Below are 27,759 nucleotides of genomic sequence, written 5' to 3' on the forward strand. Positions count from 1 at the left end.
ACGGGGCAGGCCAGGGAGTGAGATTGGTTCCTGCTTGGTAATTAAAGGTCAGCAGAGGCTCAGATTCTGAGGGTTGGGGGATTCTGCAAGGTCTGGGCTCTGGAAGGGGAAAGAAGGTGGTGAGGTTGCTGCACTAAAGATGATCCTCTCTGTCCCAGGGCCTCCAAATGCTTGAACATGGCACGGATGAGGACTGCACTCTACTAACCCTTCTTGGAAGTCAGGTCCGGCATTCTGGCTCCCATGTCATTTATCCCTCCACACCTGCTGACCCTTTCCTTTGCCCCCTCTCTAATCCATGGGTAAAGTCCCATGTTCCACCTCCCCTTCAAGGGAAGAGGTGCCCAGGGACCTGAGCTTTTCTCAATGAGCGGGACTCTGACCCTTGAAGGGATGGTGGGACTCTGAAGAAACAGAACTCAGAGAATCCCTCTGTTGCTCCAAAGAGTTGAGAGATCCAAAAGCTTTCTCCTTCTGGGGGCCAGCTCTCTGCCACCCAGACACTAAAGGTGTCTTAAAAGCCCAACTCATCTAAACCTCAGGATTCGATCTTAGGGTGGCATCTTAAAGTGGCAGTAATAATGGTATTTTATCTCAACCCTAATATTTAATAGTGAGTATCTCCAGATTGAGTAAATGCCTTTCTTTCATACTATAGCCTCTTTTCCTTTTCCCTGGGTCCTTTTCTGCTAGAAACATTCCAATGATGCTAACTTTTGAGAGTGCTCTCTGCCAAATCCAGATTAGAGCTCCCAGTCGCTGCCCCTTCTCCAGTTATTTTTGGGGAAGGCCTTCTACCAAATGATTTTACCTAGCGCAAGCATATGTTCTCAGCTCTCAATTTACCTTGTGAAGAATGACGTCAAGCGCATTTAAAATTCTGAGGCCTCCTTACAACTTTCTACTTATCGGGCTTCCTCCCCAAGGTGGTGTTCCTCTTGTTGGTCTCCTCTGCCCTAAATACGAACAGCTCCTTGTGGGCAGGGAACGTGTCTACTGAATCTGTTATACTGTACCCTCCCAAGTACTCAGTACAGTGCTCTGCACACAGAAAGTGCTCAATATGACTGATCGATCTAACATCTACTGAGAGCACTGCATTGTACTGAACACTGGAAAGTACACCCGGAGTATGGCATATGATAGAGAAGCAGCGTGGCTTAGTGGAAAGAGCCCGGGGTTTGGGAGTCAGAGGACGTGGGTTCTAATCCCAACTCCGCCACGTGTCTGCTGTGTGACCTTGGGCAAGCCACTTAACTTCTCTGTGCCTCAGTTACCTCACCTGTAAAAAAAATGGGGATTAAGACTGTGAGCCCCATGGGGGACAACCTGATTATCTTGTATCTATCCCAGCGCTTAGAACAGTGCTTGGCACACAGTAAGCGCTTAACAAATACCATCATCATTCTTATTATATGCATTCTCTGCCCATAAGGAGCTTACGCTCTAATGGGAGGAGGCAGGCATAAAAATATCTTCAAATAGCAGAATCAGAACAAATTGTCATATATATATACTGTTTACATCAGTGCAGAAGATCTGTATAAACAAATAAACCGATAAGTGCTAGAGTGGCTATGGGTCAGACCACCTTCCATTCGTTGGCAAGGATCTTTGCTACGTCCGCATTGTTGGGAAAACCTCTCCCGAGACGCCTTCGGCTATGTTGAACGAGAATTCACCTTCCCCACAGACTCTCGTGTCTGTCAACCCTGCCAGTCTGCCGCGAAAAACCATGAGACAATGCCCTAGGCCGGCTGGCTTCTCTTCCTAATTCCTACGGCTTTTGGCACTGAGTGCCCCCCGGCCCTCTAGACTGTAAGCTCGTTGTGGGCAGGGGCTGTGTCTGGTATATTATATTGTACTCTCCCAAGCGCTTAGTACAGTGCTCTGCACACGATATTGCAATAAATACAATTGACTGACTGACCGTGTCCACGCCTAAGAGCAGTATTTTCATGACGACTATGGTGGTGAGGCTCCCATCGGCATCTATCCATTGGAAGGGGGTGATCCCAACCGAAGGGTCCCAGGGTGGAGGTACGCAGTCTGCTTACCTCTCACACACATACACAAACACAACAGGAACTCCTTCTGCTCCCTGCTTCACCAGGTTAGTGGCAACTGGTGATACCTTAATCGTCATGGAAAGCAGGATGGTGATGGGATAGGGAGGTAGAAAGGATGTGAAGACAAAGACTAACAATCTTCCTCATCCTGTGGCTCCTGGTTGGGAGAGGAGCGACAGTAAGGTCCCTCGAGACCTCCTTTGTCCAGGCCCACATGCCCATAACCCAAGTTCCCCCAAAAAGGATGGAGAGGGAAGTAATATGGACCCAAAGGGACCCTTCCACACAAACACACCACCAGGAAAAGCCAGCAAGAAGGAATGACTGACCAATGGTATCATGAGCTCTCTCCAGGTTGGGGCATAAATAGTCCCACCTTCGTGAACCCCATCTCACGTGTCTTCTGGGGGCAGGGTGAAGCAGCATGACCTAGTGGGAAGAGCAGGGGTCAGGGAGTCAGAACGACCTGGGCTCTAATCCCAGCTCCACCACTTGCCTGCTGTGTGACCTTGGGCAAGTTGCTCAACTTCTCTGTGCCTCAGTTACTTCATCCATAAAATGGGGTTTAAGACCGTGGGCTGTGTGCAACCTGATTAACTTGTATCTACCCCAGTGCTTAGAACAGTGTCTGGCATAGAGTGAGCGCTTAGTATATTTATTATTATTTTATTTATTTATGGTATTTGATAAGCACTTACTATGTGCCAGGCACTGTACCAAGAGCTAGGGTAGATAAAAACTTATCCGGTTGGGTATGGTCTCCGTCCCCATGGGGCTCAGTCTTAATCCCCATTTTACATCTTACAGATGAGGAAACTGAGGCACAGAGAAGTTAAGTGACTTGCCCAAAATCCCACGGCGGACAAGTGGCGGAGGCGGGATTAGAACCCAGGTCCCTCTGACTCCCAAGCCCATGCTCTACTCCCTATGCCTCGCTGCTTCTCGAAGTGCTTAAGAAATACCATAAAAAAGGGCGATTAAATGGCTGGACTCCTCGACGGATACTTACTTCTCTTCACGTTAAAACACGAGGCAGAGAGTCACAGATAATTGACAGGGGAAGGGATCGTCCTCTCCTTTTGCTCTGGGGCAACGAAGATTCATCTAATTGTATTTGTTCATTCAATAGTATTTATTGAGCGCTTACTATGTGTAGAGCACTGTACTAAGCGCTTGGAATGGACAATTCGGCAACAGATAGAGACAATCCCTGCCCATTGACGGGTTTACAGTCTAATCAGGGGAGACAGACGGACAAAAACAATAGCAATAAATAGAATCAAGGGGGTGTACATCTTATTAAAACAATAGCAGTAAATTGAGCGCTTACTGTGTGCAAAGCAATGTACTAAGCGTCTCGCCCCCCACCGGTCCCGGTCCAATCAAAGGCGCTCACTAATAATAATAATGTTGGTATTTATTAAGCGCTTACTATGTGCAAAGCACTGTTCTAAGCGCTGGGGGGGGGTACAAGGTGATCAGGTCGTCCTCCTTGGGGCTCCCAGTCTTCATCCCCATTTTCCAGAGGAGATCACTGAGGCCCAGAGAAGTGAAGTGACTTGCCCGAGGTCACCCAGCTGACACGTGGCAGAGGCCGGATTAGAACCCATGACTCCAAAGCCCGGGCTCTTCCCACCGAACCACGCTGCTTCACTAAAACCAACGACGCTTCGCGGCCAAGGAGTGCTATTTTAAAGAACCCGGTCTGATCAGCTGATATTATCAGATAATTCTAATTCTCTCCTTCCTCGCCTCAGCAGCCACCTCACCACCTTCCCCGCCACTCAACGCCGCGGCCCGGGACGACGCCCCCGTCCGGCGGCCGCCTGCAGTGCGTAGCGGGATGGCTCGGGTGGGGCGCCGAAGATTAGATCGGGTCTGGCGGGGCGGCGCGCCCGTTCGCTAACATCCGGGACGGAGAGGCCGGTGATTGGTCGAGGTGAAAAGGGAGGCGCGCGCACGGGCGCGCGGGCCCCCCCCCCCAGAAGAGGAAGGATTGGCGCCAGGGCGGCGCGCGCGCCGGCGAGAGAGGCCCGCGGATTGGTGGGGAGGCTCTAAGGCGCGCTGGCAGCCTTCTGGTGATTGGTGAGAAGGAGCTCGCGCCCGGCGGAAGGCGGGCGACGATTAGCCGCGGGGGGGCGGGGGGCGGAACCTGCCGTTTGAAGGGGCCGCGGGGAGGGGTCGCCGGGCTAACCGAAGAAAGAGCCAGCGTCTCCCGGCTTGCTCGTTCACCCCCTCCCCTTCCGGAGCGACAATGGCCAAGGTGTCGGTGCTGAACGTGTCGGTGTTGCAGAATCCGTGTTCCTTCCACAGCCCCTTCCAGTTCGAGATCAGCTTCGAGTGCTGCGAGGCCTTGACCGACGGTGAGATCCGACCTCCTCCCCTTCTCCTCGGCCTTGCCCGCTTTCCGCCACCAGCTTTTCCTCGCCCCACCCCCGCCGTGACCCCCTCGGGGGGAGCCCCCTCAATGCTGCCTTCCTCCTCTTCTGTGCCCAAGCATCGGTTCTCTCGAGAAGCGGCGCGGCTCAGTGGAAAGAGTCCGGGCTGGGGAGTCCGAGGTCGTGGGTTCGAATTCCACCTCTGCCACTTGGCAGCTGGATGACTGGGGGCAAGTCACTTCCCTTCTCTGGGCCTCAGTGACCTCATCTGGAAAACGGGGATGAAGACTGGGAGCCTCAAGGGGGACCTCCTGATTACCTTGTACCCCCCCAGCGCTTAGAACAGTGCTCTGCACATAGTAAACGCCTAACAAATCCCAGCATTATTATTTTTCTCGACTCGAAGGACGCCGGCGGGAGGCCGGGATGCTTGGCTCCCCTGTTTTGTGCCTTCCCGCGGGTCAGTTGTTTTTTTTCCCCCCTTTGTGCAGAGATTACAATGCTTCGCAGCGTTGTCCCTTTACCCGCCAACGTGCAGCTCGTCTCTTCGTTGCTCGGCTGCCCCCTCCCCAGGTTGCTCCCTCAAATTCTGGCTTCGTTTTCTTATGAACTAAAACCTTGCCCCGCCAGATCCTCTGAGTTTCCAGTCACTCCTCCCGTATCGTAATGCCACCCCTTTCCAGCAACCCGACTCTCTCGTTCATCGAGCGCTTAGAACAGTGCCTGGCACATAGGAAGCGCTTAACAAGTACCCTAATGATCATAAATATTATTATTATCGTGATTGTTATTATTAGGGGACAGTTACCCGAGAGAGGAGTTTTTGTTGAATGAGGTGAATTTACTTAGTTGCAAAGAAAAACCAGTTTAGAGCAGGCTCTGTCAATCTAATAATAGTAAGCATGGAACAAATACCATCATTATTAATAATAACAATAATGATGGTGTTTGTTCAGCGCTCACTAGGTGCCAAGCACTGTTCTAAGCACCGGTAGATATAAGGTCATCAGATTGTCCCACGTGGGGCTCACAGTCTTCAGCCCCATTTTACAGATGAGGCAACTGAGGCCCAGAGAAGTGAAGTGGATTGCCCAAGGTCGCACAGCAGACAAGTGGCAGAGCCGGGATTAGAACACACATCCTCTGACTCCCAAGCCCGTGCTCTTTCCCACGAATAACTTGGTTGGGAACCATAGTAAATTCATGTCAGAGCTGGGCATGAAACTCAGGAATCTTGTCATCTGGGCAGTACTCTGCCCACCTGCCTAACTGAGGAAAAGGTGGTAAAGTAAGGTAGGCCAGAATACAGGAGAGCTTTCTAGCCACAAGAAGTAGCAAACATGTGGTTAGAGTGGAGCATCACCACTTAAACGTAATGTGCATTGATGGCAGTACTACATTTCCCCTGTGCCACCTTTTGGGAAAAAGCAGCTTTCTGAGGAGGACTGACAGTTCAGTCCCCTAGGCTTCTTTTCCCTGCAGCTTAATTTGAGTGGGCTAATTTAATCGGTGGTTAACTAATTGCTGAATGACATTCAGCAGTAAGAAAAATTTCCAGGTTTGGAAGAGGTTGTAAGGAACTTGTTGGTTTGAGGGAAGTCTAAATTCTCAGATGTCAAGACATCGGGAGTAGCCTCCAACTCTTCTTCCTTCCTCCTTTTCCCCCCATCATGTTCCTGCAAGTTTTACCTGGCTCTTTTAAGCGTTGGCCAGCCCAACCCTTCTTTATTCTCTAACTGCACTCTTGAAAGGAAAGCGTTTGGTAGCCCCTTTGCTGATTTGCAAATACGGCATAAAGTGCTACATAAAACCACCTGGCAAATTAGCTAAGTCGGAAATAGAACTTGGGCCTCTAGAGCTACCCAGTGTATGACCGGGTGGTGTTTGAGTCTGGCCCCCGAACTGATTCCGGATTTGGGGACTGGGCCTTATATGTCTCAGGTCCTAGGCTAGTTTGTTGTGTCCCTGTACTCGGTTTCCCCTATGCAACACTAGGAAACTATTATTATTATTATTCTTATGGGACTCGTTAAGCGCTTACTATCTGCCAAGCACTGTTCTAAGTGCTGGGGTGGATACAACTTAATCAGGTTGGCCACGGTCCCTGTCCCACATGGGGCGCTGACTCTTAATCCCCATTTTACAGATGAGGGAACTAAGCCCAGAGAGTGAAGTGGCCTGCCCAAGATGACACGGCAGACATGTGGCGAGGCAGGATTAGAACCCAGGTCCTTCCGACTCCCAGGCCCGAGCTCTATCCGCTAAGGCACGCTGCTTCTGCTACCCCGGAAACCCCTGCCCACTTCAAAAAGACGTTGTAAGGATGAATGAGAATCCGTGGGAGAGGTGGTAAACAAGCTTTAGAGAAAGGTGTTAGAGAAGTGACAAATGTTGGGTATCATTCATTCTGCCATTTGGTAAATTCTAGTAATCTAGTGGGTGAAGTTCCTTTTAGCAATTGATGATCACCTGAAACTGTTGATATACTATCCTGGCACCTTTCGGGGAGTGGCAAAACAATCTCCCGACCACCCTCCCAAAATTCAGGACTTGGGCCTGGTCCGGGCCCAACTTTCACTCCATAGACTGAAGAAATTGAAGCCTAAAGTAGTAAAGCAATTGACTTAGAGCAAATTGGGAGGTGGGTCAGTAGAAGATTCCAGGAAGTCAGGCACCTTAGTGGCTCTCTACTTTTCTGCCAGTGCTTTTTAACAGGCAGTCATTGATCTGCTTCTCAATTCATCAGCTGGCTATGATTACCTGGGTCCCCAGAGCTAAGAAGGAGGGGGGTCAAAAATCCAGTAATTTAAGGCTCACTTTCTGGGGAAACCACTCCATCTTTTCTTTCATTCAGTCTTATTTATTGAGCACTTACTGTGTGCAGAGCACTGTCCAAAGCGCTTGGAAAGTACAATTCAGCAATAAGAGATGCGATCTCTTCCCACACCGGGTTTCCGGTCAACAGGAGAAGCAATGTAGCCTAGTGGAAAGAGCACAGGCCCGGGAGTCAGAGGACCTGGGTTCTAATCCCCACTACTTAACTGCTGTGTGACCTTGGGTGAGTCACTTAATTCCTCCATGCCTTGGTTTTTCTGTTCTTCCTCCTACTTAAACTGTGAGCCCCATGCAGGATAGAGACTATGTCCAACCTGATCAACTGGTATCTACCCCAGTGTTTAGAGAGTTTGACACGTAGTAAGCACTTAACAAATACCATTAAAATAATTTTTTTAAAAAAAGAGAAGATATAGAAGGATGAGAATGGAGTTGAACGATTTGGGTTTGCTATCCTTCCAGTAATTGGGCTCCTTCCTTGGTGAAGATGATATGAAAAGAAAGTCCTCTATTATTTATTTATTTATTTTACTTCCCTCAGAGTGCACATGTAACATTTTCCCCTGCTAGGAAAAAAGCCAAAAGGTGTTGATCTCTTCCATGGAGACCCAGGACTCCTGCCCTACAGTACATGTACTGTACCTAAATGGGAATGCTCCATCTAAACTGTGGCAAATGGCAGTGGGAATAAAGGCCTGCTATAGGAAAGAAACTGCTTTGGAAGAAATGTGCCTCATGTTTGCAGAAATTCCACAGACTGCATTTTCCCCCGTCTGGAAACTTTTTATTCTTGGAAAAAAAAGCCCTACCAAGGAGTAGGCTAACTTCCAGGAGTTCTCACTTCCTGTTAAATCACAGCTTGTGAAATCTCCCTCAGCAGTTAGAGCTGTAAATTGTGTAACTTCAAGGAACCTAAAATAACTTTGCAAGTTGGGCTGCCAAGCCCCCCTCCATCCAATATAACACTCTTTGATGCATCTGAATCTCTAGGAAGAGGGTTAGACTGTCAGTCATGCCCCAGAATGGGCAGAGTCTCCCGACTTCACTTTCTTCACCTCAATTCTCCTCAGTGAATTTACTTCTTTTAGATGGGTAGGAAGGCGTTGCTCTCACTTTGAGAGCTGGGGTTCAGAGGTTGTATAGAAGACCTGCTTGTTGACTGTCTACCACTTGGCCCTCTCCTGCATTTCAGTAAGTAGGCATAATTATCCACAGGGGCTGGTTCTGATTTCTGAAGGGAGTAGGCAGTCTCAGGGCTGATTTCTCTCTTCCTTCCTTCCCTTGTTGGCTGGCTCTCCTGGATTTGGGCCAGATGCCCTGCCTCAGTTGTCAAGGGATTTACTCATTTTGGTGGCACAGCTCCTTGTGTGTGAGAGGATGCTGCCGCCTGGCCCAGGACCTATCAGAGCCCTAAATTGGGGGCGGGGAAGGGGAGGGGGGCCTTTCCTCTCCCCTGCCCCAGTTCCTCACTGCCCTGCACCCTCATAGAGCTTAAACTTCTGCCTTGAGAATTCATTCTCACCACTCCCCTCCATTTCCCTGGAAGATAGATGCTTTCTGGATGAGAGAGAACCTGAGGCAGTGACTCGCAAGATTACTCTGAACACCAAAATCGAACCTACTGCAGAGGTGCAGCTGCTCTTACCGATCGGCCACACCATGCTGTTTCAGACCACAGGCTAGGAGGAACGTGAGCTCTTGGGGTGGAAGGCGGACTTCAAAGATGTGCTGATTCTTTGTGTAAAGAAAGAGTTCAGCCCTTCCAAAAGTCAGAGCCAATCAATTGGTCAGTGGCATTTATGGAGAGTTTATCTGATTATTGAGTGATTACCTGAACAGTGCTGGGCACAGAGTAAGTGCTAAACAAGTACCATAATTATTATTACTGTTACTGTGCAGAGCACTGTACTAAGCGCTTAGGAGAGGATCGTACAATAGTTGCTTGAACCAAACCCTGGCCCCCTCAAGGGGTTTACAAATCTAGGTAGAGGAGCAGCGTGGCCTAGCGGGTAGAGCACGGGCCTGGGAGTCAGAATGACCTGGGTTCTAATGCCGCCTCCACTTGTCTGTCACTTCACTGCTCTGGGCCTCGATTCGCTCATCTGTAAAATGGGGATTAAAACTGTGAACCCCAAGTGGGACAGGGTCTGTGTTCAATCCGATTGACTTGTATCTACCCCAGCGCTTAGTACAGTGCCCGGCACATAGTAGCGCTTAACAAATTCATTCAATAGTATTTATTGAGTGCTTACTGTGTGCAGAGCACTGTACTAAGTGCTTGGAATGTACAATTCGGCAACAGATAGAGACAATCCCCGCCCATTGACGGGCAACAAATGCCATTTAAAAAAAAAAAAATTAGCCTCTTCCTAGGTTCTGAGCTATGGCCACTGACTCCTTCCCATCCACCCTTCCTTTTCAGACCTGGAATGGAAGATCATTTATGTTGGCTCCGCCGAGAGTGAGGAGTTTGACCAGGTCTTGGACTCGGTGCTGGTGGGGCCGGTCCCAGCAGGAAGGCACATGTTTGTCTTTCAGGTAAGAAACCTGATCGTTCCCAACCCTTTCCTGAGTGCCTTTCCTCGCTGCAGCCATCTGCACTATTACCCCTCCCCCCGACCCCAAGCGTGCCTCACCCAGGGTTTGCTCTCCTTACCAGGCGGATGCCCCAAATTCCCTCCTTATCCCTGAGACGGATGCGGTGGGTGTGACTGTGGTCCTCATCACCTGCACCTACCACGGCCAGGAGTTCATCCGCGTCGGCTACTATGTCAACAACGAGTACACCGATCCTGAGCTTCGGGAGAACCCACCCCTGAAACCTGACTTCTCCCAGGTATGCCTACCTCCGGCCCACTCTCCGCCTCTCTTCTTGGCCTACTCCTAGAAAAAGCTATCCAGGAGACTGAGATGGGAGATTGTGTGGAAGCAGCATGGCCTAGTGGAAAGAGCACGGGCCCGAGAGTCAGAGGGCCTGGGTTCTAATCCCATCTCTGCCACTTGCCTGCTGCGTGATCTCAGGCAAGTCACTTAACTTCTCGGTGCCTCGGTGACCTCATCTGGAAAATGGGGATTAAGCCTGCGAGACCCGTGTGGGACAACTTGATTGCCTTGTATCTACCCCAGCACTTAGAACAGTGCTTGGCACATAGTAAGCGCTTAACACATGCCACTGTTGTTATTACTGGAGCAGGTGTCGCATTCTGTTGATTAGGAAGTGAGGGGGAGCCTGTTGGGTTCTTGGCTTGACCCAGCACGGATCGGGTGATGTTTTGGGAGTTCAGTTGGAAGTGAAGGGCTAAATGACTCCTGCCACTTTCCCACCTAATCCCTGTGCTGGAAGAAAAACGCATTTAACAGCCCTCCAACTTCCAGGATGAGCTTGTTGATCTTGTGAATATCAACAGCTCTGTACTGGATTCTCCCCACCCGCCACCACCCACCGTGGCAGGGCCTATAGCCCCTAATCCAGCCGCAGCATCTTCTTGAGTAAGGCGCGTGACTGCCCTACTGGAACTCCTCTATGCTGATATCTTTTGACAACTCGACTCTTTCTTATCCCAGCTCCAGCGCAACATCTTGGCCTCCAATCCCCGGGTGACCCGCTTCCACATCAACTGGGACAGCACCGACAAAGTGGAGAACATTGAGAATCAGGACCCTGCCTTAAGCAGTGGGCTTTCCCTGAGCAGCACACAGACCAAGGGGCTGGGCCTTGCTGGCTCTGCCCTCAGCCTGCTTCCTGAGAACTCCATGGACTGTATCTAACAAGAGGAATGGAACGAGGACAGAGGGGGCAGGCTTAAGCTTCTGGGTATGCACAGTTGTTATGCAGACTAGAGAGCTTGCTCTGTGGCTCCAGGCTATTCTTGGGCCAGTTCAACTGGTCCTTAAGGGATGGCAAGGCCTCATGTCCATCAGGAGGCTGAGGGAGGGGGGCCAGGGTCTAGCTTCTATTCAGGCAGGTTCTCGAAAATGTTCCAATTCTTATCTCTTCATTCCTCACCGCTTCCACCCCTTCCCTGCCCCCAGTCCTGCAGATACCCTAGGGGTGAGGTGCTGTTTGAGAGAAGACTAGCACCATTGATCTGCTAAGCTCTTACATGCTAGGCTTTTTTCCCCCTTTCTCTCTCTCTCTCTCTCTCTCTCTCTCTCTCTCTCTCTCTCTCTCTCTCTCTCTCTCTCTCTCCCCCTCCCTCCCCTTCTCTTTTTTTTTTTCTTTTACCCTCTCCCTCCTGCCCCACCCCACCAAGACTGGTTGGAGGCTTCCTTGACTAGCCGGAACATTCTCCCCCCCCTGGCTTCTGCCACATTCTCCTCACATTCCTTTCTTTTCCCAACCATTCTCTAGCAGTGACCAACCAGGTTAGGTACGGAAGCCCTGGTGAGAAGACAACGGGCCTGACTCGTCTGTGTGGGTGGGTGAAGAGACGAACGTCTCCCGACGCACCGGCCTCGATCCACCAGCAACTGGCAAAGCCCCATCCCTTCTTGGAGCGCAAGATCAGCAGCCTAAAGCTTTCAGGTTAGGCTCATCGAAGAGCTAAGTGAAGACAGGCCAGGTGGAAATCTTCCTCCTGGCGCCAACCCTATTCTGTTCAGTCTTTCGGCTCCTGCCGACCCAGTCGGTCGCTCTTGGGTGGCAAGAGTTGGAGGGTGAAGCCCCTTGCCGAAAATCTCATCCGTGCCAATTTTAACGCATCCCTTTAGGCTCCACTTCTGCCGAAGCTATCAACTCAGGAGTGAATTTTTAAGAATGGTGGTGGAGGTTGTTGGCCTAAGCACACCTCCTAAGCCAGTCTCTTCCCTTCCTCTGCAACACTCTTTGGAGCCCCCCCCTCCCCCCCACCTCTTTTGTATTAAACATGTATATTAAAGATGCTGTGGTTAATGGAGAAATAAAAGCACTTAGGCCAGACTGTAGTGGCTTCTTCCCTGGGCTTGGTCTAGCTCAAGGGTTGTCGCTTCTTTCTCCCGGGTGTCTGCCTCAGGCCCGAATGGGAAAACGGAGCCAGCCTACGTTCCCCTTCCTTTTCCGCTCAGGGACCAGCCCAGGAAACGAAGAGCAGTTCTCCTCACACCAGAGGTTGAAGAAGACTTTACCAAAGCTGGCCTCTTCTAGAGAAAGGCCGAGTTGAGTATCTGCTTTAGGAGAGTCCACCTGTGGTTCAAAGACACTGCTGCCGCCAGGGAAACTGCATCCATGTGTGGCGAGAAGAGGGGATCACTCGTACCACGGAAACCCCCTTTTTCTGGCCCCTCGCCATTTAACCAAGCTTGGGTCGGGCATCGGTGGCCAAGGGGAAAGGTATGTCTTACTGCCAGCAGGACACACACTTGAGTTTCTGCGGTAGCGGTGGGGTGTGGTGCTGAACCGCCTACGCTCTCATGCCGTTTCAGTCATTCAATCGTATTTATTGAGCACTTACTGTGTGTGAAGCACAGACACAGCCCGCCTGGGCCCCCTGGGCCCGCCAGCATGCAGTGGCAGGTGGCCAGTTGGGGAGACAGGTGCGGCCAGTGGACACGGAACGGAATAGCTGAGACCTCAAGTCATAGAGACCGTTGTGTCCCCCTCCAATGTGGTAAGCCATCATTGAGTTTGACACTCCGTGGCTTAGTAAGGTTTGGGGAGGGTCTTTTTTGCCCCCCGTTCTTGTGAAGGCTAGGGGCAAAATGAAAACCAGACAAAACCACCGAGAGATAGAACTGTCCTGGGCACTTAGACTGGAGCCAGAAAACAAAGCAGCATGGCCTGGGGAAGGACACGGCCCTAGGAAGCAGAAGGACCTGGGTTCTAATCCTGGCTCTGCCACTTGTCTGAGTGACCTCGAGCAAGTCACTTCACTTCTCTGGGCCTCAGTTACCTCATCTATAAAATGGGGATTAAGACGGTGAATCCCATGTGGGATCTGGACTGTGTCCACCTGATTACCTTGTATCTACCCCAGCGCTTAGAACAGTGCCTGGCACATAGTGGATGCCTAACCAAAAAAAAACCCAAAACCCATCAGTTTGGGGCATCTGCTGGGCCAGGGCGGTTGCTACGGGTGAACGATGCAGCGACACCAGGCTTCTAACCTTGGGCAAACTTGGGAGGCCTGTTTCCCAGGAATTGTATGACCCTGGGTTTGCTGCCGCTCCGACAAGAAAAAACCTTCCAAAATGAGCATTTAAATCTCGTCTCGGCGAGCCATCCTTCATCAAGCTGTCCAGTCTCAACTCCACACCCGGCCGGGCCGTGTGTTACAAGTGGCGTTTTACTTTCGGTGATGAATTCTCATCTTCACACTGTGCCCCAATCACAGAGGTTACAATACAGAAGTGACAGTTGGAGATAGTGAAGAAGTAGAGTGCTTACAAGCCTACCCTCAGTCCCACATCAGCAGGGGACTCATGATTGCCTTTTCTAGGTGGGGCTAGTGGAAGGATACAAAGAAATGCCTTGCCCTACTTTTGCCTGCCCCCCTCCCCTTTTCCTAAGGGAAATCTGTGGCGGGCATCCCTGACTTCCCCTCTCACCCCCTACTCTACCCACTCCCTCTAGAAAGAGCCTGCGGAACCCCTCCTCCAGTGTGGGCAAACTCCCCTTCATCCTTGCCATCCTGACAACCAGGCTCACTCGACGACATGCTCATCTTCCCCTGCTGCTCTTTCCTGAGGCTGGCGGGGCCTTCGATTTCTCCCACTCCAGGGGAAAAGGGGAAGTGTTGGCTGGCTCCATGCTGCTTTTACACCATCCCACACCTCCTCTCCTTTGAAGTCCAGTCATCCGCCTTTACCACCCACTTCAATTACTAGTTGCAGTTCTCTACAGCCCTGGTTCCACCTCCAATTTGGATTTTTGACACCTTCAACTTTTGTCCTCCTTGGGCCCTTCAATGGCTATGTGGATGTTCCTGATGACCACCCCCAGCCACTTGCTTCCTCTCCACCTCCACTGACCGCCCCCTGGCTCCACCCCCCCATTTACCAACTCGAACCCCCACTGGGTCGCCTGTCCACTAAGTCATTCTATCGTTTCTAACCTCCCCACATATCAATCGATCAATCAATCAAGGGTATTTATTGAGTGCTTACTATGTGCAGGGCACTTTACTAAGCACTTGGGGGAGTACAACAGAATTAGCAAACACATTCCCTCTTCTAGAGTGTGAGCCCGTCGTGGGCAGGGACTGTCTCTACTGCTGAATTGTACTTTCCAAGCGCTTAGGACAGTGCTCTGCACAGAGTAAGCACTCAATAAATACGACTGGATGAATGAATGCCCATAATGAACTTAGACTAGAGGGGGAGGCAGACAATATGAATAAATATGTAGTTTATAATTACATATTGAAAGATATGTACATAAGTGCTGCAGGGTTGGGGTGGGGCGAATATCAAATGTCCAAAGGTCACAGATCCAAGTGCGTAGATGACACAGAAAGGAGAAGTAATGCAGAATCACCACTCTGACACAACCTCCTAAACTACCACCTCTCCCCCCGACCCCCACCCCGCAAGACCATCCTTGTTCCCTCTGCAGAGACCACCTCTCATTCATTCATTCAATCGTATTTACTGAGCGCTTACTGCGTGCAGAACACCTAGCGCTCAGAAACTACAACTCGGCAACAGATAGAGACGATCCCTACTCAACAATGGGCTCGCAGTCTAGAAGGCGGGGAGGCAGATAAAACAAGTAAACAGGCATCAATAGCATCAAAGTAAACAGAATTATAGATATATACACATCATTAATAAAATAAATAGAATTATAAATATGCATAAATATACACAAGTGCTGTGGGGCGGGGAGGGGGTAGAGCCGAGGGAGGGAGTAGGGGCAGAGGGAAAGGGGGGCTCAGTCTAGGAAGGCCTCCTGGAGGAGGTGAGCTCTCAGTAGGGCTTTGAAGGGGGGAAGAGAGCTAGTTTGGCGGATGTGAGGAGGGAGGGCATCCAGGCCAGAGGTAGGACGTGGACCAGGCGTCGGCTGATCCCTAGAACACCACTTCTCCTAGCCTTCATACCCCATTTGGACTCCCTACCCAACCTCCCCTCTCGGTGCCTACAGGTCCATGCTCCCAACTGTATCCTCCCTGCTGAACGCCATTTCCTTGCCTCAGTGTCCTTCGGTCAATTTCACCTCCCCAACCCTCGGTCCTGGGTCACCTTGGCACACTCCCACTCCTGTCAGCACCAGGCCAACTTCAGCCACTTCGAATTCCTCTTTACTTGCTGTACTTCTGCCCTCTCTTTCAATAACAATAATCATGGTATTCATTGTTGTTGTTAATAATAATGGCATGCTAAGGACTTACTATGTGCCAGGCACTGTACTAAGCGCTGGGGTAGGTACAAGATGGGTAGATGGGAAGCAGCATGGCGTAGTGGATCGAGCAAGGGCCTGGGAGCCAGAAGGTCATGGGTTCCAATCCCGGCTCTGCCATTTGTCTGCTGTGTGACCTTGGGCAAGTCACTTCACTTCTCTGTGCCTCAGTTCCCTCATCTGTAAAATGGGGATTGAGGCTGTGAGCCTCACATGGGACAGGGACTATGTCCAACCCAATTAGCTTGCATCCACCCTGGCGCTTAGTACAGTGCCTGGCACATGGTAAGCCCTTAACAAATACCAGAATTATTAGTATTTTTACAAGTTAATCAGATTGGACACAGTCACTGTCCCATATAGGGCTCAGTCTTAATCCCCATTTTACAGATGAGGGGAACTGAAGCACAAAGACGTTGTGACTTGCCCAAGGTCACACAGCAGACAAGTGGCAGAGTCAGGATTAGAACCCAGGTCCTTCTGACTCCCAGGCCTGTGCTCTCTCCACTAGACCACACTGCTTCTCCCTCATTGATTCACTCCTGAAACCCCTAATAGCCCACCTTTTCACTCTCTTACCCCCAAGGACCCTGTCAACTACTTTGACAAAAACTCCCTTCACCACCCCAGCTCCCTCCCACCTCCACATCCATTCACTCCCACTTATAACTGTGGTATTCATTAAACATTTGCAATGCACTAGACTAAACCCAGGGACAGATATATGATAATCAGGTCAGACACAGAGGAGCAGCGTGGCTCAGTGGACAGAGCCCGGGTTTGGGAGTCAGAGGGTGTGGGTTCTAATCCCGGCTCTGCCACTTGTCAGTTGTGTGACTTTGGGTAAGTCACTTCACTTCTCTGGGTCTCAGTTCCCTCATCTGCAAAATGGGGGATGAAGACTGAGCCCCACGTGGGACATCCTGATTACTTTGTATCTACCCCAGCGCTTAGAACAGTGCTTGGTACATAGTAAGCCCTTAACAAATCGTACATTCCAAGTGCTTAGTACAGTGCTCTGCACATAGTAAGTGCTCAATAAATACTATTGAATGAATGAAAACAGTCCCTGTCCCCCACGGGGCTTACTCTTGTCAAGAGATTGCCCACCTCCTTTCAAAATCTAGCCCCTCCACCTTCACTTCCCACCCCATCCTTTCTCACCTTCTAAAAACACGCCTGCTCTTCTTCCTTCCCTGGATGCCATCTTCAACCATTCACTCTCTGATGGCTTCTTATCTGGGCTTAACTACTTCATCAGCCTCCTCACTGACCTTCCTGCCTCCAGTCTCTTCCCTCTCCAGTCCCTACTTCACTCTGCTGCCCGGATCATTTTTCTAAAAATGCCGTCCTGCACAGGTCTCCCCGCTCTTCAGTAACTCCCCAATGGCTACCCATTCCTCTCAGTCTCAAGGAGCAACTTCTGACTGTAGGATTTAAGGCATTCGATCAGCTCTTTTCCCTCACACCCTTCATTCCTCTCAAGTTAACCTATTCACTGTGGATCATTCTGACCCCTCCCTCTACCAACCTCTCGCTTACTTTTCCCCCCTTCATATCCAAAGGACCGCAGCTTTCCCCTTTTGAAATCACATCTCCTCCAGGAGCTTTTCCTCTTCAAATTCTTCTCTCCCCACTTTATACACCGCAACTTCCAGGTCAGCCCTTTCTTACTGCCACTTAAGCAGTAAGATTTTTATAATCCCCCAGTAGTACACATGTATGTATATTCATTCAATCGTATTTATTGAGTGCTTACTGTGTGAAGAGCACTGTACTAATACACATATACATTCTCTTACTTAGAACAGGTGCTTGGCAAGTAGTAAGCACTTAATACCATATTTTTATTTATTTATCTATCTATTCTTTACTTCTGCCTCCCTGTTCTTTACCTGTGTCTATCTCCCCTACTAGATTGCAAGGTTCTTGAAGGCAGAGCTCATGCCTGCCAATTCTATTGGTCTTTCTCAAATATTTGGTGTGGTGCTCGGCACACAGTTAAGTACTCGATCAAACCTACTTGGATATATACCTGGTTGACACTCTCCTGGTGTTTACCTGCCTGGATTATTAGGACCTAAGTCTATTGCGGTTAAGAGGTCTTCCCAAACCTGAACTTTCCCAACCATCATTCCCACTTCTTTCCCAATCCCTCACCTCCCAGGAATTTAGAGGGGTAAGTTTATACTGCTAATCACTTCTAGCTCTCGAGTGGATTTTTCTCTGTTTTGTTTTTTTTTTTAAGGGGTGGGAAATCAGGAACCTGGAACTAGCAAGTATTCTCTGCAGTCCTGAGCAAAACAGCTTTAAGAAAGACATCAAAATCCAAGTCCTCTCATTTTGCACGATGGGGTGTAGCCTCTTTAACCTTTTCAGTAAATTTTGTCACATCTCTAGTCAACTAAACAAATGAGGTTTAGGGCCTTAAAAACTAGGAGGTGAATTTGAACAATTAATCTCTGCTTCTCTGTGCCCTTGCATGGGAATTTACATTGGTTGAGGCCTAAGTATTTTTGACTGTGGGTGTGTGTTTGTAATTTCAGTCTGGTCAAATGGGAGAACAAGCAGTAAAGGGGAAAAGGGTGCTGTGAGGGAGTGGAGGAAACACTGATAAGTGAGGCTGACTGGAGTTGGTGAATCGTGGAAGCAACTTCTTCATCTTGCTTCTCAGACTGGTTTAGTCCAATAAGGCTCCAGTGAATTCGCTCAGGTTTGATGCAGCCTCTTCAAAGCAAAATTAATATTCTCATTGAGAAAAAAAATTCATGTTTTAAGATTTTATTCTCCTAGATACCTTCAGGTTAGCCTTTCTCATTCTTAGCCTTCATATAAGATGTGGTCACAATAAATCATCTTCTAAAAATCCACTGGCTTGCAGTGAATTTGGTTCACAGGTTACAAAAATAAACTGGCACCAGGTTCCTGCCCTAGGAAAATGAAGGGAGAAGCAGGATAAATGAATTCTTCCTGCTACTGGATTGTGGTGGAAATGTCAGCACCAGGCCAACTTGAGCCACTTTGAATTCCTCTTTACTTGCTATACTTCTGTCCAAGAACATTACTTTTTGGGTTTTTTCACCCTTTTACCTCAAATTTCCCCTCATTTTATGAAGTGATTGGGGTATTTGGGGGGAAAGCAGCAGATCAAGTCTTGATATATGTGTAACAGAGCCCTAACCAGAAATTTAAGTGGGTAAAACAAGTCCAGGAGGAGAAGTCACTTCTCCCGGTATCTGAGAAATAGTCCTTAGGTTTAAAACTGTTAAAAGCCCAGGATCACTTGAGACCAGTGTTAGACTTTTGGATGACAACAACCCGCCTGGAAGAGAACAGCAACTTATTACTAACTTGCAACTCTGTCCTCCTCTACCCAGAACTCCCTGCAGGACAACAGATGGTCAGTTGATCGATCGATCGATCAGTCAGTGGTATTTATTGAATGCTTACTTTGTGCAAAACATCCTATTAAGCATTTGGGAGAATATACTATCACAGAGTTGGTAGACACATTCCCTGCCCACGGAGAAGCAGCCTGGCCTAGTGGATAGAGCACGGGCTTGGGAGTCAGAAGGTCCTGGGTTCTAATCCTGCTCCGCCACTGTCTGCTGCGTGACCTTTGGGCAAGTCACTTTACTTCTCTGCGCCTCCGTTACCTCATCTGTAAAATGGGGATTAAGATTCTGGGCATAATTTGCTCATATTAATGTCTGTCTCCCCCTCTAGACTGTAAACTCATTGTGGGCAGGGAGCGTGTCTGTCTGTCTGTTGTATTGTACTCTCCCAAGTGCTTGGAACAGTGTCTGACGCGTAGTAAGTGCTTAACAGATACCATAAAAAAAGAGCTTCAAATCCCTTCTAACTTTAAATTCATTCAGTCGTATTTATTGAGCGCTTACTGTGTGCAGAGCACTGTACTAAGCGCTTGGAAAGGACAATTTAAATCCATCGCTGATTAAGAATGTGAGTCCTGTGTGGCACGGGGACTTTGTCCAACCTGATTATCTTGGACCTATCCCGGTGCTTAGAACAGTGCCCGGCACATAGTAAGCGGCGTGGCTTAGTGGAAAGAGCACGGGCTTGGGAGTCAGAGGTCGTGGGTTCTAATCCCGACTCCGGCACTTTGTCAGCTGTGTGCCTTTGGGCAAGTCACTTCACTTCTCCGTGCCTCGGTTACCTCATCTGGAAAATGGGGGTTAAAAACGTGTGCCCCACGTGGGACAACCTGATTACCCCGTATCTCCCCCAGTGCTTAGAACAGTGCTCGGCACATAGTAAGCGCTTAACCAATGCCATCATTATTATTATTTATTAAGTGCTTAACAGATACCATTCTTTACAGTTATTATTAAGAAAAAGAAAAGCCCAGTTCTGAAGCCTTCCCCTTCCCCCACCAGCTCAGCAAAATCGAGATTGCTTGAAACGCACGGATCAGGTTTTAAAAGCGTGGCTCAGTGGTACAAACCCGGGCTCAGGAGTCCGAGGTCACGGGTTCTAATCCCAGCTCCGCCACCTGTCAGCTGGTTGCCTTTGGGCAAGTCACTTCTTGGTGCCTCAGTGACCTCATCTGGAAAAATGGGGATGAAGACGGTGAGCCTCACGTGGGACAACCTGATGATAGAGAAGCAGCGTGGCTCAGTGGAAAGAGCCCAGGCTTGGGAGGCAGGGGTCATGGGTTCGAATCCCAGCTCTGCCACTTGTCAGCTGTGTGACTGTGGGCAAGTCACTTCTCTGGGCCTCAGTGACCTCATCTGTCAAATGGGGATGAAGACGGTGAGCCTCACGTGGGACAACCTGATGATCCTGTATCTCCCTCAGCGCTTAGAACAGCGCTCTGCACATAGTAAGCGCTTAACAGATACCAACGTTATTACTATCTCCCCCGGCGCTTAGAACAGTGCTCGGCACGTTAACGGATAACACCATCGGTTAGACTGGGAGCCGGTCGTCGGGCAGGGATGGTCTCTATCTGCGGCTGAATTGCACATTCCAAGCGCTGAGTCCAGTGCCGTGCACAGAGTCAGCGCTCGATAGATACCACTGAATGAATCGGGTTTTCAAAACTCCTGCGGCCGTGCCAAAGGGCGTGAGGAAAAAGGCTGGCGCAAGTGGGTATGGGTTCTAACCCCGGCTCCGCCGCTTGTCAGTTGTGTGACTTTGGGCCAGTCACTTCACTTCTCTGGGCCTCAGTGACCTCATCTGTCAAATGGGGGTGAAGACTGTGAGCCCCACGTGGGCCAACCTGATGACCTTGTATCCCCGCCAGCGCTTAGAACAGTGCTCTGCACATAGTAAGTGTTTAACAGATACCAACATTATTATTATTAATCCCGGCTCCACCACCCGTCCGCTGTGGGACCTGGGGCCAGTCACTTCACTGGGCCTCAGTGACCTAATCTGTCAAAAGGGGGTTAAGGCTGTGGGCCCCACGTGGGGCAACCTGATCTTGTATCTCCCCCAGCGCTTAGAACAGTGCTCTGCACATAGTAAGCGCTTAACAAATGCCATCATCATCATCATTGTTATTATTATTATTACCACGCTGCGCAGCCTCGCGTCCCCCCCGCCGCCGAGCCCGGGGGCTCGGACAAGGGTTAGCGTGGTCCGGTCCGGTCCCGCCCTGCCCCTCCTCGCTGGCTCCACCCCAAACGTCTGGTCTAAACGTCTCCAAGCAGCAGGCCGACGGAAAGGAGGGAGGGAGGGGCGGGCCGTGTGACGTTCCGGGCGGAGCCCGCTGGCCGTTTGGGGCCCGCTCGCCCGCCCGCTCGCCCGCTCGCCCGCGGCCGATTGGCCCCCGTGGCCGCGTCGGCGGGGTCGGGGGCGCCGTGGCGCCCAATGAGCGGCGCTCCGGGGGCGGCCCGGCCGGAGCGCGGCGCCCAATGGGCGACGGCGTGCGGGGGCCGCCGCCGACGCGGGTTGCGGTTGGGCCGCGGAGGCTGAGGGAAGCCGTGCGAGCGGGCGGGAGGGCGGGCGAGCGGGCGGCTGGGCTTGAGGACTCGTCGGCCGCCGCCGGCCTGCCGTCCCCTCCTCCTCTTTCTCCTTCTCCGGCCGTTGCCACTCGCCGTTCCGGGCTAGGGGCCGGGGCGGGGGGCGGTTCGGGGACCCGGCCAACGCCGCGGACATGGGCAACGCGGCCACCACCAAGAAGGGCAGCGAGATTGAGAGCGGTGAGTCGGCGCGCTGAGCGCGCGTCCCCCCCTTTCTCCCCCACCTCAGTCCGGGAGTTCTCAGCCCAACGTCTCTACTTCTCTTCCCGCTACCGCCCCGCTCTGCCTCGCTCTCTCTTCACCTTCCTCCCCTTGGTTGCTGCTCCTTTGCCCCCCGCGCCTCCTCCTTCCCTTTCCTTTTTTCCTTTTCTCCTCAGGCCACTTCCCTCAGCTCTCGGGAAGCACCCCCCCGACCCCCTCTCCTTACCGCCCTTCTCGCCTCCTCCGGCACGCGTCCCCATTCCCGTGCCGTCGCTTAGACGATGCCCGTTCGGTTCTCGCCCCTGGACCCGATGTCGCGCCTGGGAGTTGGCGGTCGTGGCCCCCTGTGGCCACCACGGCTTTTCTTTTTCCCCCTTCCACTTCCCGAGGAGGACCGTCCTCCTTTTCCCGACCCGATTTCCAGTCCGTCGGTGGTGTTTTGCCCACTGTGGGCAGAGCGCGTCGCTAACCGTGGAGGGTTGGTAGACACGTTCCCGACCCACGGTGAGCTTCAGAGTGGCCCCACGTCCCCTCCCTCCCGTCACCACGCTAATAATACTAACGATCGTGGTATTTATCAAGCCCTTACGATGCTCCAGACACTGTACCCGCCCTCTCCGGACTGGTCCGGGACGCATTATCGTCCACGGCTGGGATGTCGTCCGTTATTTCGGCCTCTCTCCGTGTCACCCCTGCCCCTCCATGCTGCTTGCCAACCTCCTTACGCCTCTCCTCCCCCCGTATCTCCGAGCGTTCCCCCTTGGTCTGTCTCCACTTTCATCTTCCATAATGACAATAATTAAGAATGATTATGGAATCTGTTCAGCGCTTACTAGGTGCCAGGCACCGTTCTAAGCGCTGGGGTAGATGGAAAACCGTCGGGTCGTTCACAGTCCCTGTACCCCATGGGGCTCCCCGTCTCCATCCCCATTTTTCTGATAATGTTGGTATCTGTTAAGCGCTTACTATGTGCAGAGCACTGTTCTAAGCGCTGGGGTAGATACAGGATCATCAGGCTGTCCCACGTGAGGCTCACAGTCTTCACCCCCATTTGACAGATGAGGTCACCGAGGCCCAGAGAGGTGACGTGACTTGCCCACAGTCACACAGCAGACAAGTGGTGGAGAGTGGGGATTAGAACCCGTGACCTCTGACCAGCCCTGGGTCTGCTTATTATTGTGTGGTACTCTCCCAAGCGCTTAGTACAGTACTCTCACACGGTAAGTGCTCAACAGATACAAACGAGCGCATTTTACTGATGAGGGAACCGAGGCACAGAGAAGCCAAGTGCCTTGCCCGAGGTCCCGCAGCGGACAAGCGGCGGAGCCGGGATTAGAACCCACGACCTTCTAACTCTCGGGTCCATGCTCTATCCGCTAGGCCGTGCTGCTTTATCACCAGTCTCCTCCTTGTGGTCTCTCCCATTCACGAACAATGTATATCTCTATAATTCCATTTATTTTGATGGTATTGATGCCTGCCTACTTGTTTTGTTGTCTGTCTCCCCCTTCTAGACTGTGAGCCCGTCGTTGGGTAGGGATGGTCTCCATCTGTTGCCAAATTGTACTTTCCAAGCACTTAGTACAGTGCTCTGCGCCCAGTAGGCGCTGAATAAATACGACTGAACGAATGAGTGAACTGCAGTTCCCGGGTCTCAAACTGGCCCCAGTCCCTCCCCGAGCCAGTCTTGTCGTTGAGGGGGTTAATTCCGTTGCATCTGTCTCGGTTTCTCTATCTTTTTCGGGGAGGGACTATGACCCTGTTGGTAAGGGAGGTGGCAGAAGATCAGCCTGGGAGAGGCCGAGGCCTTTCCCCCACCAGCCAAGTTCCCTTCTCCTGGATGCCTCCCTAGTTTCCTGCCTCCTGGGACCTCTAAGCCTTCAGGATTCATCAATAAACTGATGTTTCACAACTATTTTAGTGGAGAGTGATTGGTTCCCTCATTTTCCTGGATCCCAGATCCACCCAATCCTTGGGCTGTCAGTTTTACCCACGAATCTCCATCCATTGGGCTCTAACCACAGCACTTGAAGAGGGAAGGTCTAGATTGCGTTAGGGTTGGGGGGGGGCGGGAGAGGATGGGGGGAAGGGGAGGATTTGAAGCAGCGTGGCCCGGTGGGTAGAGCACAGGCACGGGAGTCAGAAGGACCTGGGTTCTAATACCGGCTCCCCCACCTGTCTGCTGTGTGATCTCGGGCAAGGCACTTCACTTCTCTGGGCCTCAGTTCCCTCATCTGGAAAATTCATTCGTTCGTATCTGTTGAACATTTACCGTGTGCAGAGTACTCTACTAAGCGCTTGGGAGAGCACCGTATGGTAATAATAAAGCAGACACAGGTCCCTGGTCAGAGGTCATGGGTTCTAATTCCGACTCTCCGCCACTTGTCTGCTGTGTGACCTCGGGCAAGTCACCTCACTTCTCTGGGCCTCAGTTCCCTCATCTGGAAAATGGGGATTAAGACTGTGAGCCCCACGTGGGACAACCTGATTACCTTGTATCTATGCCAGCGCTTAGAAGAGTGCTTGGCGCACAGTAAGCGCTTAACAAACACCATCTCTATTATTATTATTACTATTATTCCCTGTCCACACGAGCTTACAGTCTAGAGGGGCAGACAGACATAAATGTAAATAAATAAATTGCAGATTCGTACATAAGTGCTGTGGGGCTGGGATGGCGGCGGGGTCGCCGGGGCGGGGGGGGGGGTGAATAAAAGGAGCAAGTCAGGGCGACGCAGAAGGGAGAGGGAGAAGGGAAAGGAGAGCTGGGTAAGGGAAAGCATCTTGGAGGAGATGTGCCTTCAGTAAGACTTTGAAGCGGGGGAGAGTCGTCAGATTCGAGGAGGGAGGGCGTTCCAGGCCAGAGGCAGGACATTGGCAAGAGGTCGATGGCGAGATAGACGAGATGGAAGCACAGGGAGCAGGCTGGCATTAGAGGAGCGAAGTGTGCGGGCTGGGTTGGAGTAGAAGAGTAACAAAGTGAGGTAGGAGGGGCCCAGGTGATTGAGTGCTTGGAAGCCAATGGCGAGGATGGGGATTAAGACTGTGAGCCCCACGTGGGACGTGGACTTTGTCCAACCCGATTAGCTTGAATCTACCCCAGCGCTTAGTACAGTGCCGGCGTGCAGTAAGCATGTAGCAAATACTGTTTTGTTTGCTTTTTTTATAAATGAATGAATGAATGAACAAATAAATAAATAAATAAATAAGGCTCCAGGGCAGTCCTGCCCAGTAAGTGTTTGGGGGATCTGGCTTCGGGGTGCAGGGACAAGGCGGGGTTCATGGCCATAATTATTTTATTTATTTTTGTGCATGTGAGTTTGCAGGGGAACCAGTACACCTTGCACCTAGTACAGCACCTGGTACACAGTAAGTGCTTAACAAATACCACGCGAGTCTAGCCCATCCGTGTCAGTCCCCAAAATCTGGATTTCCAGAGTGTTGTCTTTATTCTTGGCCGGGCACGGAAATTTATCTGAAGTCCAAGTTACTCTGAGATCAAAATTAAGGTTACCTCTGTTTCTTATCTACCCAGTGGGTTACTCTGGAATTTGACGTCCCCCGTTGGTCATGGGACAGTCTGAGTGGCAGAGAGAACCCAAAAGTTTGGACTCTACCCTTTGCCCGACCTTTATATCGAATCCAGGTATCCTGCTCCTCGGCCACACTTTCTGTTTCCCCCGAACTTGCCTATCAAATGGAGAGCAGCGAGAGGCCGCCGTAGCGTACTTCGATTCGGAGTCACTAGGCCGAAACTGAGGGAAGTTTGGGGAGGTCAGAGAGACCGGGGGAGAAGAGCAGTTTGGCGGACCACGGAGAGCAGAGAGTGATCGGAAAAACGAAAGATCCGAGGCACAGCCTGACGTACAAAGTGAGGACGGTGTGGCGACTCTTGCTTTTTTCCAGAGAAAGCAGTGGGAGCCCGGACCTGGGATCGGTTAAAGTGAGCTGAACGGATCAAGTATTGGCAAACAGGGAGAGACGTTCCTGAGAAGGGGAAGAGGGCTGGGGAACAGAAGGGAAGGATTCCCCCCAACAAGCGCGCACACACACCCTATAGATTATAATAGTGGTATTTAAGTACTTACTTTGTGTCAAGCACTGATCTAAGCGCCAGGGTAGATACAAGCTAATCGGGTTGGACCTAGACCCTGTCCCGCATGGGGCTCACGGTCTTAATGCCCATTTTACAGATGGGGTACCCGAGGCCCAGAGAAGTGACTTCCCCAAGGTCCCCCAGCAGACCAGTGGCGGAGCCGGGATTAGAACCCAGGGCCTTCCGACTCCCGGGCCTGTCCACTGGGCCCACGCTGCTTCTCGATTATGCCTTTTTCCTTTCTTGGACTTGCCCGGGAGTGCTGTGCTCAGGAAATATTGAGGAGGTACTCGATCAATATTATCGTTTGATCGATCCAGAGCTTCTAGGGGGAGTCCTCTTTCCTGGGGTGTGGGGTGGGGGGCGATAACAGGGGCTGGTCTGCAGGGGGCGCTTGGGCTGCACCAGCTTCACCGTCCGGCAGTGGAGCAAGGAGTCGTCCCTGGAGGATTTCAAAGCACCAAACCAGATTTGAACACCGTAATCTAAGTGAAGCGCCGGGCAACGGAGCCACCCAAAGGGCCCAGTGAAAATGGAGGCCCCGGGGAGAAAGTACAGCCTAATGATCTTTATTTTTTTTTTTCCCGACACTGCAATGCTGTCTGATTATGCAGCCGTCACCAGAGGATCTCCCAAGTACTTCCTGATCTCACTAACTTATTTAGTCCTACCCCTGGTTCAGAAGTGGCGATCGTTCTTGTCCAGCCGGTAGAGGCAGAAAACTGAGGAGACTTTGCAAGAGGCTACACGGGGGCAGGGTCAAAGAAGGGTCCCTGGATCCAGTCTCCCCTCTCTGAAGGGCAGGTAGGTGAACAGTGACTGGGAAATAAAAATGGAAGCTGTTTTTACTATAATAATAATAATAATAATAATAGTCGTGGTATTGGGTAAGTGTGTACTCTGTGCCAAACACCAAGATCATGGGGAGAAGAAAGGAATGGGGCTGAGATTTCTTGAAAGCTCGGTTAAAGTGGGCCGAGGCTAGAGGAGGTTGGAAACGTCCTTATCGTCGGATGCTCGAAGATGTACCACAGAAGTAAAATAATAATTATTTGCTAGGCGCTTGCTAGATGCCGAGCACTGGGATACAAGGTCCCCACGTGGAGCTCACAGTCTCAATCTCCATTTTCCAGATGAGCTAACTGAAGCACAGAGAAGTTAAGCGACTTGCCCGAGGTCACACAGCAGACAGGTGACGGAGCCGGGATTAGAACCAACCTTGCCCTTGCGGCACTTCCAGTTGAGTGGGAATCAGAAAAATCCTTGGTCTCAGACCAAGCTGCTCAGAAATACCGTAGTCTAACATAATTCCTCTTGGTAAACCATGACACTGGAGAAGAGAACAGAGATACAAGTTTATGATCCCCAAAGAAATGAAAGTTAAATCCCTCTTCCTGCTTGACTCCTTCTCTTTCAGCCCCCCATATTCAGCCTGTTGCTAAATTCTGTTGATTCTAACTCCACACCATCTCCAGAATTCCCCCCCCCTTTCTATCTATCCAATGGCCTTCATGCTGGTCCAAGCACTTGGGTCGTCTCCCGACCTGATGACTGCATCGGCCTCCCTGATGACCTCCATGCCGCCGATCTCGCCCCTCTCCAATCCAGACTTTCCTCTGCTGCCTGGATCATCTTTCTAATCATTAATTCTGTGCACATCTCCCCACTCCTCAAATAGCTCCAGTGGTTACCCATTCCTCTCTGCGATAGTCAAGCAAAAGTTCCTGACCGTCGGCTTTAAGGCACTCAGTCGGCTCTCTCGCTGCTACTTATCCTCTCTCTCCTATTGCACCCTGGCTCGCATTCTTTGTTCCTTTCAAGCCAACCTACTCACCCTGCCTCATTTTCATCCCTCTCGTCGCCCACCTCTTGCTCACACCTC

General features: G+C 51.0%; 2 protein-coding genes across 5 annotated transcripts in view; both read left to right on the forward strand.

The window, feature by feature from the left end:
- Nucleotides 1–4,219: 4,219 nt before the first annotated feature.
- ASF1B (anti-silencing function 1B histone chaperone) lies at nucleotides 4,220–18,463 on the forward strand. 3 transcript variants are annotated; one of them, XM_001511878.4, is made up of 5 exons: nucleotides 4,220–4,432; nucleotides 9,705–9,820; nucleotides 9,942–10,118; nucleotides 10,847–11,096; nucleotides 11,634–12,200. In XM_001511878.4, exons 1-4 carry the CDS (start codon nucleotides 4,324–4,326, stop codon nucleotides 11,048–11,050), a joined length of 606 nt encoding a protein of 201 aa, XP_001511928.1. In that variant the 5' UTR covers nucleotides 4,220–4,323; the 3' UTR covers nucleotides 11,051–11,096; nucleotides 11,634–12,200. The 3 variants fall into 3 exon arrangements, with proteins under 3 accessions (XP_001511928.1, XP_028925533.1, XP_028925532.1); XM_029069700.2 differs by lacking the exons at nucleotides 10,847–11,096; nucleotides 11,634–12,200 and adding an exon at nucleotides 17,842–18,463; XM_029069699.2 differs by having other exon boundaries at nucleotides 10,847–12,200.
- A 3,093-nt stretch (nucleotides 18,464–21,556) lies between these two features.
- The window catches only part of PRKACA (protein kinase cAMP-activated catalytic subunit alpha), a 34,070-nt gene continuing 27,867 nt past the window's right edge, over nucleotides 21,557–27,759 (forward strand). Inside the window, exons 1-2 of one of the 2 annotated variants that reach the window (XM_029068876.2) lie at nucleotides 21,560–21,760; nucleotides 26,492–26,681. Coding sequence is in view for 1 of the 2 variants with exons in the window: in XM_029068874.2 (XP_028924707.1) it covers nucleotides 21,715–21,760 (46 nt within the window). In the remaining variant the exon portion in view is untranslated. Of the gene's footprint in view, nucleotides 21,761–26,491; nucleotides 26,682–27,759 lie in introns of both variants that reach the window. The other variant, XM_029068874.2, reaches the window with a different exon arrangement.

Source organism: Ornithorhynchus anatinus, chromosome 7 (assembly GCF_004115215.2).
Source record: "Ornithorhynchus anatinus isolate Pmale09 chromosome 7, mOrnAna1.pri.v4, whole genome shotgun sequence".
Lineage (NCBI taxonomy): Eukaryota > Metazoa > Chordata > Mammalia > Monotremata > Ornithorhynchidae > Ornithorhynchus > Ornithorhynchus anatinus.